Source organism: Leiobunum rupestre, chromosome 11 (genome assembly GCF_980474605.1).
Source record: "Leiobunum rupestre chromosome 11, qqLeiRupe1.1.hap1, whole genome shotgun sequence".
NCBI lineage: Eukaryota > Metazoa > Arthropoda > Arachnida > Opiliones > Sclerosomatidae > Leiobunum > Leiobunum rupestre.
This window is the reverse complement of record NC_143394.1, coordinates 602,545-617,034: the sequence shown is the minus strand read 5'-3', so window position 1 is coordinate 617,034 and position 14,490 is coordinate 602,545. Positions and strand designations below refer to the sequence as shown.

The following is a 14,490-nucleotide window of genomic DNA, read 5'->3' as shown; positions in this document are numbered from 1 at the left end:
TCGGAAAATGGTTTTTTATCTCAAAATTATTATTTATTAATTCGTCGTTTACTGGAATCGTATTATATGTAGCAAAAATTTGTAACCTTCTACGTTCGGGGATTCACGTCCGGGCATTGGCTTCTTAAAATAATGTCCCGAAAAATTTAAATAAACTAAAATAAAAAACCACAGTTCCGGTTTCTAACTAGGGGTCTCGGTCAACATTTGAGAAACCCGGCATGCTGCATATCTCCACAACAGCTTCTCCCATCATTTTGTAAATTCCACAATATTGTTTTCCTCGGTTCAATTAACCCTATGTACCAATTTTGTGTAGACGCTATGAAAAGTTAAAATTGGCATTTTATTATAATTTTACCCTGTTTTGCCCTTTTACATTGTATAATCAGCTGGACTGAATGAACCCAAAGTCTGTAAAGGCTAAGTCTGTTATAAATGACAATAAATGGAAATGACGTCACTAAGTAAATAAACAACGAAACAAATTAGGGATTATCACTTTTAATAAATTTTTTTCAAACTCTTATAATTTGGGGACACATTTAATATTAAAATAATTTAATATAATTGGTTTCGTTTAAATCCTTGACCAAGGCCCTAATTCAGTAGCGGGGGAACCAGGGCGGCTGCCAAATGGCAAAACCTTATTACCACCAAATTTTTGAAAAATTTGATTTTTACGCATCAGTTTTACTAATGCATGTACAAAAGTACTGTAAAAGTCATAAATATTTAACTATTTATGACTTAAAAAATGGTTTTGGATTTTATAATTTTCGCATTAAAAACCACGTTAAAATCTTATAACTTAGGTTTTGAAAAAGTCAAATATCTCAAAATTACGATCGTGGTAGTTAAAAGGTTTTGCCATGGGACAGCCGCGGGGGTCAGGAGGTAAATTATTCTAGGAACGGTCACCTAATGATAGTGTCCCTTCCCAATTCTTGGCTAGTTCGATGGTTAAAACGAGTAACGATAATTGAGCGGAGCGAGTGAGCGAAGCGAGCGAGCGTAGCTCTCACTGTGGAAACTGGCAGAAAAAGTGGCTGTCCGGTCCTAGAGAAGCTATTGGATGAAACGAAAAGGGGCGTTTCGGAAAACGACTCGAGAGGGAAAAACGGGTGATTGTTCCGCGCTTTAAAAAAAAATGGTATTCTCTCACTGCGATGAATTGGGGGGAAAAAAAGTGGGGTTTCGGAAAACGAGTCGAAAGGGAAAGAGTGGTTAATCGGTCGTGTTGGGGGGAAAAACGACTCCAGAAGAGCCGGCGCCAGAAAATTGCTGTCTGACGGAGCCACGAGAGGGGAAACAAGTGGGCCCGGCAGTCCCAAATAATAGTTTCACACGAGCCAAGCTTTACGAACACACGAATAGTAGTATAACCGGTAACGGAAACATGAACAAATAAAATAAACGGTCGAGAAAAACCGCTCGAAATATTTTTGTGGGTAATATGGGAACCGCTCGAAATAGGTTTGTGGGAAATATAGGGGTGACAATTTCAAAAATTACCCAGAGTGGTTGGGCTAAAGGTTTAAAAAACCAACAGAAGCGATTTCACCACGTTTAGAGATGCACTTACGAAAACCCATGCCGCCCCCTCCCCTCCCTTCACACCTAGGGGCTCAGGGAAGGTGATAGCATAGTTCCCAAATTCCACAGAATGGCTGGGCTCCGAAGAGTCGCCAACAATACATAGGAGCGCTCGGTGGGAGAGTCGCCATATCTTACCCTCCCCCACCCGAATGGAAGCGAGAGGCAAGCGCTGTTGCGGAAACCGTGTGCGAACGAAAACGCCAAAACGCCAGAGACGGAAACGCCAGAAGATCGCCGAATCCCGATTGCCCGACTTGCTAGGTTGTTGGTTGTCTAAACCGCGTGAATTTTAGGGACGAAAAGCTGGTATAACTATAGCAGCATATGGCTAGCTTTCTACGGCCTTTCCCTCTCTGGTTTAAAGCGCGAGCGTAGGAGGATTCTACCGTGGCGTAAGAGAACGACGTTATTGCGGACGGTGAGAATCCTACCGTGGCGTTCGAAAACGGCGTGTTTGCGAACGGCGGCGGCGGGGACCGTAGCGGCTACGGGAGTTTTACTCTAGCCTATACTAGGCTCGTGTAAAACTAAAAAGACTCAACAGCTGACAATGACCGAAAAACACAAAACGTTTAAATGAATTTTTAAATTTATATTTTTATTGACCGAAAAAAACAAAACGTTTAAATGAGTTTTGAAATTTATATTTTTATTTAAAAAAAAAACACGTTTAAAAATTTATTTTGAAATTTTACGTAAAAGAACATTTAAACAATGGGCCACGTCGACGTCGACCTCAGATTCCGCACCGGCAAGTCGTTCCCCGCATCTTAAAACTGTTTCTCCACTCATGAATGCAAACGAATTGAAATAAAGAGTAATCTTTAAAAACTAAATTATTTATCTCGCTTTCCTTTCTCTACTTGAGTTTAATTAATCTAAGCCTAATTAACCACCGGATTTGCATCTCGCTCCGCTCAAGTATTTGTTGAAAATTCCTTTTTCGGTTTTTGCAACGTCCTAGTTTAAAGATATGAAAGACTTAATGAAGCAAAAATTAAATTTAATGAAATAAATTTACTTTTTAAATCCCATTTATTTTTGTCATGAAGTGAAGGTAATTTTTGAAAAAATATGGTTTCCGTTCTCATCATAATTTGGCGCAATCTCAAACAAGTTGGCAAGCCAAAATATACCTCTCCTCGGAAGAGTTTGTCATTGGGCATATTAACTACTGGTCACGGCACTCAACGATATACCGCCATATTCAGAGCATGGACTAATTAACACAGGGACACCCCGTTCCCATGTTATTCCTATAGGGAGCTCCGAAAGACCCTTGTTAAAATGCTCTTCCTCTTTTTACCCCCCCCCCCCCGACAGAATTTTACTCGGGTCAAAACGTCACAAAAAGGAAACGGCTGCCGCCATCTAGTATATAGTTTTCAATATCATCTAAGAATTTTGAAAAAAATAGCAGGCGGTTCTATCTCTGTTTTTACAACGGTCTTTTTTTGCCTCGACAATACGTTTTATGATAGTTTTTTAGCATTAGATTATATTTTTATTGGGAAAAATGAAAAACTCTGTATGTAAATCGTGTAAAAGTGGTTCAAGATACAGAATATGAGTGGAGTATGTTTAATAACATTCCCTAAACCATAAATCATCATCATCTACAAAATAAAACCAATATTACAATAAAGAAATTCGGAAATTGATAGCGATAAAAAGGCTGTTTATTAAGCCTTGGTAAACACTAACCAGAAATAAAATTGACATCCAATTATTGTTGTCCCTTTTTTTAGGTGGATAAATGAACATCGTTTCATAAGTTAATGAAGAAAAATTCATTTTCTATTTAGTTCAAATTAAGAAGGGCAATTCAAGCTAATTTAAATCCGAAAAACGAAACGGTACGCGCCACAACATGGTAGTCACATTGACTAGGTTTATGACTTGTTCACCCCCCCCCCCTTTTTTTCCTCCTTCCCGTTTGACCCTAGTTTTCCGTTAGTTCTTAACTATACCGCCAGAGCGCACATTTAACAATCGCCCGAAGCAAATATTCGGGAACGGGGTGTCCCTGTGTTAATTAGTCCATGTTCAGAGCGTCCTCCTAAAAACGAAATCCCGGTCCTATCCCGACCGGTAGATTATTATAAAAAATAAAAATAAAAAATCGTTGACATGAATTCTCCCTCACATTATCAATACTTTCGATAAATGAAATAAAACAAGAAAAATAACCAATAGAAAAATATATAATGATAAACCAACCAAGCAACAAGTTAGTTAGGAATCAAGAAAAAGTCAATCGAAATACCCACAGTAATAAAAATAAAATTGTAATAGCAGAAATAACCAATAAATAATATACAGGGTCGAAGCTACAGCCGTGGTCCAGCTCCGGTACTTCTCCTAGTACACCAGAGTACTGCGGGGCGAACACTTCTACAGGCGCTGGTAGGCCAAAAATAGACCAATGGGAGAATTGGAAGCCTCAGCCGTGGTCCATCCTCGGTACTTTTCGTAATCTAAAAATAGACCAATGGGAGAATTGGAAGCCTTAGCCGTGGTCCATCCTCGGTACTTTTCGTAATCTAAAAATAGACCAATGGGAGAATTATAAGCGCATCTTCCAAATGCTTTATCGGGCGATTGGATAAAGATGCGCTTATAATTCTCCCATTGGTCTATTTGTGGAATACCAGCGCCTGTAGTAGTGTTCAACCCGCAGCACTCTGGTGTACTAGGAGAAGTACCGAGGCTGGGCCCCGGCTGAGGCTTCCACCCTGTATAATAATAACTTAATCAAACAACAAGGTAATTCAAATACTTATAAATCAAGAAAAAGTCAAACGAAATACCCACGGTAAAAAAAAATTTAATAGAAAAAACCAAAAACACCTTAACGTTAAAAATTCCAGGCTTATAACGAACACAAAAAACCCTTAACTAAAAAGTGAAGGCTAAACAAGAGCGCGTATCTCAATATAAATAAAACCAACGTAACCACATTACTGAAAATGTATCAGACATTTAAAGCCTATAAGAAAAAACGTAAAATAAATTACGAAGTTACGAGTAAGGTAAGCAAAAACGAAAAGGCATAAGAGCGCGTCGTACACAACTTAAAATTGTATTCATAAATTACCCTTAACAGTTCAAAAGTAAATAACGATAGACCACCCAGGGGCTCCACCCTTTAACCCTCTTATCTCTGCCGACCGCGCTTAAACAATATTTGACCTATATAATTTTATACGTAAAAAAATGTAAGACTTAATAAACTATTAACATACTCTTCCACTTAAGCTGAATTTCTAATTTTCAGTGTAGCGTAATATGTATCGGTGGTTCTATGGTAGAACCCTCACCTGTCATGTAGGAGAACTCAGGTTCGAAATTCGAATCCCACTTGATACTATCGCAAATAGACAATAAGACATATACCGTAAACATTTGGTGGAAACCCTGCTATTTGGACGTTAACCGTAACCCTCAGCACTCGGTCCGTCCCAAAAGTCAATAACCAGTAGAAGTGGGATAGTAGTTACCCAGTACATACATATCATTCAAGAACACGATACGAACCAACACACGACACCACACGACATGATATGAGCATGAACGAATTACTGAAGGACACTTCTCGGGCCGCTTTTCATTTCCCGCTTACGTTCCGTAGCAACTAGAGATGGAGTTAATTCGCGATTCTCTCATAAGGGCGCGCTGGCTTCGACTTCAGGGGCAAATAAAACGTCACGTGACCATCGAATCTCCACGTGTATTTAAAACAAGCCAGCGTGAGATTTTTTAAAGGTCTATTGGCGATTTAACAAGCGGTAAGTAATTAAAAAAAAACACTTTATACATTTATTAAATACGTAAAATAAAATGTTTGAATATTTCTCGAGAGAGCAGACAGTATTTTATTTATAATAGTTCCGAATTTCGCCAAACGAGGGCAACAGTGTTTCGCGAGTGATCACTTCTCTTGCCCCTGAAAAGTCCGTTTTTATCCCCCGAACACGTGTCTTCCCCCCAGTGAGATAAATCTGCCTGGATACAGAAGTCAAACTTTGGAGATAGCGTGGTAGAAGGCAGCCCGAGAAGTGTCCTTCAGTAATTCGTCCATGATATGAGCAACCACACGACACCACACGACATGATATGAGCAACCACAGGCCACCACTTGACATGATATGAGCAACCACACGACACCACACGACATGATATGAGCAACCACACGACACCACACGACGCCACACGACATGATAAAAGCAACCACACGACATGATATGAGCAACCACACGACATGATATGAGCAAGCACATGACTCCACACGACATGATATGAGCAACCACACGACATGATATGAGCAAGCACACGACATGATATGAGCAACCACACGACACCACACGACATGATATGAGCAACCACACGACACCACACGACGCCACACGACATGATAAAAGCAACCACACGACATGATATGAGCAACCACACGACATGATATGAGCAAGCACATGACTCCACACGACATGATATGAGCAACCACACGACATGATATGAGCAAGCACACGACATGATATGAGCAACCACACGACACCACACGACATGATATGAGCAACCACACGACACCACACGACGCCACACGACATGATATAAGCAACCACACGGCATGATATGAGCAACCACACGACACCACACGACATGATATGAGCAAGCACACGACTCCACACGACATGATATGAGCAACCACACGACATGATATGAGCAAGCACACGACTCCACACGACATGATATGAGCACCCACATGACACCACACAATACACACGAATGGATATCGTTCGCAAAACTGTGTACGCAAACCGCCAAAAAAAAAGATGCGTGGTTTTGGAACATAATTCCCCCGGAGAAGTAAAAAACATTTTTTTTTATATTTTTATCATGTGTGTGACCGACTAGGCTAAATGAAGTCTCCATATACATAATTTCTTAAACGGCACAATATTATTGATGGGAAATTTAAATATTTAGATCTATTTAAAATCTTTCATAATTTTTAAAATACTTTTAATAAAACAAGAAAATTTTTAAAAAAAAATGATTTTATCACATTTGTATCTTTCTTTTGAAAGCAACAATCAAAAAAGAAAAGCAAAAATGGGGTCAACCTAAAAAAATAATTTAATTGTTTTTATTTATTTTTTTGTCAATAATATGAAAAATAATTTTATTATCTTTTTAACATTTAAGAATTTTTTATGAAATTGAAGAAGAACCGAATAAAACGAAAACATTCGCGTTTTTTCTCTATTTTTAAATTAAAATTTAATCATTATTTATTTATTTAATATAAATCCTAAACTAGATTACTAAGTAGGTTAGATAATACGTACAATTAGCGTAATATTTTAGATAAAAATATTGAAATTTTCGTACACATCCTTTTGATAGAACAAAACTAAATGACAATGAATATAAACAAGTTGGCAGCGAAAATATACACTCTTTTACGCGCGTCTTTCCCCCCATCAAGGACCCTCCCACGATTTGCTCCACAGGCAGCTGCCATAGACGTACTGCACGTAGTTCTACCGTGGAAAGTTCTTTCCCCCAAAACCCGTTCTCTCGCGTGTAGCACGGTAATGGTGACACCCATGAAATACGCGCGTAAAAGAATCTATACCTCTCCTCGGAAGAGTTTGTCCATGGATAAATAACAGGAGAGCCGGCTCAGCCTTTGGGCTATGTAAGTTTATTTTGAAAGGAGATGCTAGCGTCACCTGGCGGTCGTACTGTACTAAATAGCGCGGCAAATTTAAACTTCTCCTGCTATTCCTCCATCTTTGTCTATGATATTATTTATTTTCAATTCGAAGTCGTGGAAGTCAATGGCTGCTAGGAGTATGACCCGGGTTCGATTCCTGGCCACGATGGAAATATAAAATAATCAATTAATTTTAATTTTATTTATAAATATTATAGAATAAATTGACGTTAATAAGTTTAAACAAGCGTAAAGGAACACGAACTTTCTCGTATAAATAACGTTGTTGCGTATTTTCATCGTCCTGACGTAAAGGTCGACGGCTTTGCGCTAAAATATCCGCATGCTTCAAATATAACTTGGGTTCGAATCCTGGCTACAAGAATATTTTAAATTATATCAATTAATTTTAATTTATTCTATGAACAATAAAAATCTTACCGAATAAATTGACTTTAATAAGTTCATAAAAACGTAAAGGAAGACGGACTTTCCCCAAAGTTGTTTCTCTAAATATCGTTGCATTATAACACGTGTTGGTGGTTCTGTGGTAGAACACTCGCCTGCCATGCAAGAAGGCTCGACTTCGGATAACACAACGTATATCGGGAAACCCATAGCGCTCGGTCCCAAAAGTCAACGGACTAACAAACAGACACGGTGATTGTAAAACCCCTCCTAGGGAACATAGTAAAAATGTTAATTAATGTAAATTTACATATTTTGTTGAAGTAGAGGCACTTTTTACCTCTCCTAGTGAACTTTGTTCACGGAGAGGTATTGTCTTCTCCGTGTCTGTCTGTCTGTGTGTGTGTTGACGTCACGGGGCAAAGTGTTAGAAAGGTGTTCGTGGTTAAGAACCCGAAGTCAAGTGTTAGCACGGTGTTCGCAATTGGCAACCCGGGGAAAAGTGTGATCTTTGTGTTCGCAGACATAGAAAAGGCAACTTTTATTACTGCTCTAATTACGGCTGTATTCGTGACATGCGCTTGTTTCGCGCAATCGCGCATAGGCCTTAACAACCGTCTCCCTAAATGTTTGTTACGCTGTAAGCAATTTGTGAATCCCCCTCATACGCGATATCAACGGTCAAACAATTTCATTATCGCATAAAGATAGAAATTTGTTTTCAATATTACGATTCCAATCTTTCTCTACGAGAATCGAGCTACTGCTGCCATCTATGTTACAAAGTTCGTACTAGAAAAATCTGAATATTGTTTTTCGGTAAATTCAGGGTTATTCAACTTTAGGAGGTTACATTACGAAAACAGTACGATGGCGCCCATAAATCAGACTTGCTTAAGCCAAATTGGCTATTTGGAACAATAGCCCCGCCACATGTTTTCCACTTTTTAGTTGCACCTTACCAACGTACTTACTAAGGGGAACCTAATGGTGCAAAAATTATTAGCCGCAAATAATTAATTTTAAAGATATACTAATTTTCAAGATGTACGAACCGAACGGTTCAGTACGTAGAATTCACTCCGCGGCGAAGAGAGCTCGCCGTCGCGCCGTTTTTGCCCTTTCGGAAATCAGCCTTTCTTTATTTGTTGGGAGTGGTAATGGCGCCACAATATACTGGTCTACTGTAGTAGACGTGGGATCAAAGATAATTTAAACTCGTACCCTAGATTCGAATACTGAGAGCTTTCCCATTAACGGTTTTGTTACGAAGCGTTTACCTTTTCCGGCACGTGACCTCAGAAAAATCGGGCTCCATCGGTTGCGGTATGTCTCGGGGTGGGCTTTGATGGCACGGGTGACCGGTCGATAGCACTTCTTGAGGCACCGGAACAGGGTTAGGTAGTGTCGGTGGTATAGGAACTTTGGAACGAGTATTGTAAGACACTGTGATCGAAATTTGAGTTGGCCGGGCCGAGGGCGGAGTGATGGCGGAAGTATGAGGATGAATGACTAGTTCGGTTGAGGGGAGATTTTCAGAGTATAAAGCAGTGTTTGTTATTTGAGATACCAGTGGTTTCAAGTGCAGTCCAGTTCGTCGATATTGAGCACCATTTTCAGTTTGTATTATGTAGGAGTCCGGTTCCGACGCTACAGCAATGCCAGTGGCAGGAACCCAATTTCTGTGGGAAGCAATGTATCGGACTTTAGACCCCACTGTATATGATGGGCGTTTGGCAGGAGAAGACTGTATCATAGCAGCGCGACGAGAGTTCAATACATCTTGTACATGAGTCGTAGGAAATTTGGGAATTAGTACATTACTATTCGTAGCAGTTGGAGTGCGCAACAAACGACCCATCAGCATTTCCGATGGAGCTGGTAGATTATTTTGAGGGGTTGCTCTATATTCAAGCAATATGTATTGAGTGTCAATACCAGCAGCTTTAGCTTTGTCCATTAAATTTTTGATTGTTTGTATATGTCTCTCCGCCATTCCATTAGATTGGGGGAAATGGGGACTGGATGTAGTATGGTCAAGAACGTATATATGTATAAGACGTTGAACAAAAGCCATCGCTTGGGCCATGATTTAATCGGCTTCAGAATAACTCCGCCCTAAAATCCACGTGCAGCGCGCGCTTGAACTAGAAACGGTTTTAAGCTTTAGCGCGCGCCGCACGCGGTTTTTTTGGGCGGAGTTATTCTGTAACCGATGGATCATGGCACCAGGCGCCAATTTGATCGTTCAACGTTCTTATACATATATACGTTCTTGGTATGGTTAACACCCCATTGATCAAGGAATTAACTCAGCAAAGGCGCTAGAGTTAAATGGCGGGCCATTATCCGTGATGACCAACTGAGGCACCCCATGGCGGGCAAAATGAGGTTTGATTTCACGTATAACTGAGACCGCATCGGTGGAGCGCACTCATCAACTTCCAGATATTTTGAGTAATAGTCCACACATAGTAACAGATTTTTAGTGTTATGATGAAAAAGATCCATTCCAACCGTTTCCCATGGGCGTTGAGGGACCGGATGAGGAGTGGTAACCATGTGAGACTGCGCTCGATCATGAGAGCGGCAAATGGCACACCGTTGAATCAATGCCGTGAGAGAAGAGGAGAGGCCAGGCCAGAAAACATAAAGACGAGCTTTACGTAAGCAGGAGTTTATACCCTGATGGGCCCCATGTAATTGATTTAGAACGTGTTCCCGTAGGCTCGACGGAATAATTAGCCGATCCCCACGATAGAGTAAGCCATCATGACCAAAAATTTCCGATTGATACGGCCAGTATTGTTTGAGTGCTGGAGATAAGTTGGTAGAATATCGCGGCCAGCCATGTTGAGCATAGTGGGTCAGTTGACACATTTCAGGATCATCTAACATTTTAGTCTTCATTTCAGCTAAACGAGTGTTGGATAAAGTAGTGAGCGAATGAAGAGCAGTGTGAGCACCTTCCAAGTAAGTAGTGTCTACATCAGACGTTGATTGGGGAGCCCGAGAGAGCGCATCAGATATATACATTTGTGAGCCAGGCACAAACACCAGTTTAGGATCATAGCGCTGCAGTCGAAGGACAAGACGCTGGAGGCGTGGTGACAAAGCATGAAACGGGCGATTCACAACAGCAAGTAATGGCTTATGATCAGTTTGCACAGTGGGTTGAGTTCCACTGACATAAAACTTGAAGTGTTCAAGAGCATACACAATAGCCAGAAGCTCCTTCTCTATTTGCGCATAGCGTTGTTGCGTGAAGGTTAAGGTTGTTGACACATAGTGATGGTGGGCGATAAGGTAGTCGCAGCACAGCATTGCGATTGGTGGGTTGAAACGGGCGTCCTTGAAAATTGCGATTACGAGCTGGAAAACCCCGGCAAAAATATCTCATTGCATCTACTGATATAGGGGGCAATAAAGCCGATGAGTGAGACAATAGTGAACCACTTTGAGAAGTGTTTGACATAGCAGTAGCATGAACATCCGAGGTTTCTTCAGCCCTACAAATAGATATAGCTTGCGTAAGGGTGAGATTTGATTTTGAAAATAGTTTCTTGCGGAGCTCATTCTTGCGTATTCCAACTAATATCATGGTGCATATGATAGAATATCGAAGTGTGCCCAAAGCACAATGTTTTGCTTGTTTCTTGAGTTCCGTTGCAAAAGCATCAAAGGATTGGCCAGGTTTTAGCTTGATAGTGAAGAAGCGGTAACGTGACATTATCACGTTTTTATACGGAGCAAAATGGGCAGTGAAGGCATCAGTAATTTCAAGAAAAGTACGGGTGGCTTGACCAACCAGGGGAGGAAATTCCAAAGTATCATATATATCACGACCTTCTTGGCCTATGACCAACAAAAGAGTGTTTATCTGAATTTTATTAGTCTTCGCAGTCAATTTAGTAGCCTCAGCAAATATTGTAAATTCATCCAACCATGCAGTCATCCCAAGCATCAGCTGGTTCAGCTACCAGAATTAATGGTGTAGGAGGCGGGAAAGTGGTAGTTGTGGTTGCCATGAGGGTGGTGATTTGGCGGGGAAAAAAAACAAGGCCCAAATGGGTTGTTGAGAAACTTTAAATGGCTTGAGAAACAGTTCCAAAATATGATTCAGGAAAAGCAATAATGAGCAAGAAAATACATCACTTCTGACACCATGTTGTGTTATTTATAATATTGTTTAGTAAATTATAATAATCTCTAACTTAGTTTATGATAAGGCTAATTATGAAGCATCTTTAACATCTTTATTTTATTCTGGTCTGCCTATCTTGGGCAGGCATCACTCACTAGCGCCCTCTATTATATCACATTATCTCAGTACGTAACAATTTTTTTAAGGTGTATTATTTGTCAAGGATTACAGTAATCCGAAAAGGTTTAACCGCTATTTATTATTTAGAGAGATACGATAAAAATAAAATTCTTACTTGCCAGCAATTTTTACCTCTTAAAATACGACATATTTTGAGATTTTCTCGGGAAATACGAGATTTTTGTACGTGTTGGATAAGGTAGGACTGATGACTAATTACATTTAACGGCAAGAAATTACTAAATTTTTAAAAAGTGTGCAAACCGAAAATGTTTTTTTTACGGCGAATTCAATTTGCTAGATACTAGGTACGATATCACTGGAAACGATGTGCGTAAGTGGGGTTAATATATGCATCCAGGAGGAGGGAAAACTCCTTCGTGTGGAATCGATTCCTCTCTCAGTCGCTCTTTCTTGTTTAATTCGCACCACAAGAGACTATACTAGGTACTGTCCTCTAGGTCGCGTTATAGATGGCACAGCTTGATTAGCAAGAATGGGGCTCGGGTGGCGCTGTGCGCCCCCAGCGCTCGAGCGAAGTGAGTGCGCGGCGCCGTGAGGCGCCAATACTTCGATTACGAGTCCAGTTTTACTTTTAGTTTACACGTACAAAAAATGTCGTATTTTCCGTGGTAAAAATTGATGTTACATTTATCATATCTTTCTAAATAATAAATTGCGGTTAAAACCTTTGGCATTATTGTAATCCTTTTGTTTTTAATGCGAAACATTATGTTTCGGGAAATAATACTTAAGGAGATATATTTAATGGGGTTTATATATGCACCCATGATGATTATAAGAACGGGGCTGGGTGGGTACTGGTCCGGCCCCCCAGCGCTCGAGCGAATCCCGCGGCGCCAATGTAGTCTTTGGGCAATTTTTAATTATCTTTTTAAATAATGCTTTGCGGGGAATAATTGGAATCTCCTTAAAAAGTACTTTAAGGGGGGTCGAGAAGGGGGGGCAAAGGGAGTGGCGTAGCTATTGTTACAAATTTTCCGCCAAATTACCTCTCTTTTATTGTAAGTAACTTTTTTATTAAATTTGTTAATTACATTGAGTAATAATTTCCTTAATTATACACATATATTTACTGAAAATATTTATTTATTTTTTAAGTTATAAAAGTATGTATACAATTAAATAATTTTCATAGTGAATCGACATATTGGTTACTTACTTTTCATAAATTATATTTTTCTGCAATAGAGGGTGCTGTTGACCAATAAACATAAAATTTCCTGAAAGTTGAATAGCCTTGGTAGATTCAAGAATTGATATATTTATACTTAAAGGGAGTATGAACTTCCACATTTAAGGTTAATCAACAAATTTCACCTTTCTTACACTAGGTTCCACAGAAGTTAGAGACAATTGGCGCTAGTTACGTTAAAACAATCAACCAAAGGGTCGTCTGAACATTGTCAAGCCTTTTGCCGAGTCACACAGCAAAATTTAATCATTTATGTGACTAACAATTTAAAAAATAGTTAATATAAAAGAAGAAAAACCTAGGTTTTAAAAGTTAAAAAAAAAGCTCGAAAACACACAAGCGGACGAATTCAATTTTTTAAAGACAAATAATATTAAATAGTGACTATTTTTTTATAAGTGGCTCTTACAAGGAGACATCCCGAAGTGTGACCCACCGATTTTTTTCAAACACGGGGGATTGGTAGACGTTCATGTATGATGAAAAATCCCAAAGGTAATTTATTCAATGGGCAACCGTTTTGCCATTGCAACCAAAAATGTTTTTGACAACAACAATTGGAAATTTTCCCATTGAAAATAACATGGGATTCTGACCGATTCCTAGAACCCCCTGTGAAATATTTCAACAAATTTCAAAATTTCGAAAATGCCAAAAATAGAAAAAATAGATAAAAATTGCCAAAAAAACATCGAAATTGATCAACTTTTGATCAATTTGAGGGCAATTTGGAAAATTTAATATTTTGTGTTGTCAAAAACATTTTTCGTTGCCATGGCAAAACGGTTGCCCATTTAATAAATTCCCTTTACGATTTTTCATGATACATGAAGGTCTACCAATCCCCCGAGTTTGAACAAAATCGGTGGGTTACACTTCGGGATGTCTCCTTGTTAGTGACAGAATTGAAAAAAAACGTGATTTTAAGTGAGAATAGTAGCTCAACAACGGGCCCGCATCGTCTTTCTTCCTAAATAAATAAATCCTTATAAATAAGTGTACGCTTAAGATATTATTTAAAAAAATTCTTTTAAAAATATAACCGAACCTTTTTGTCCTTGACTCTTTAGTTGAAGTTCAAAACTACATCGTAGAGCTTTGTAAACCCGAATTTTCCAGTAGTTTTCAAGGCCAGTTTGCGGAATGCGAAATAAGGCCCTCCACCCTGACTTTTGGTTTATTTTATTCGAGATAACGGTATTTTTCAGCTGGCTCCACCCAAAA

General features: G+C 39.4%; 1 protein-coding gene across 1 annotated transcript; it reads right to left on the bottom strand.

Moving 5' to 3' along the window:
• Nucleotides 1-4,573: 4,573 nt before the first annotated feature.
• On the bottom strand, nt 4,574-9,815 carry LOC149921068 (uncharacterized). The gene is made up of 2 exons (XM_090163875.1): nt 9,102-9,815; nt 4,574-4,588 (listed from the first exon to the last, which is right to left on the bottom strand). Exons 1-2 carry the CDS (start codon nt 9,813-9,815, stop codon nt 4,574-4,576), a joined length of 729 nt encoding a protein of 242 aa, XP_090020001.1.
• Between the last annotated feature and the right edge of the window lie 4,675 nt (nt 9,816-14,490).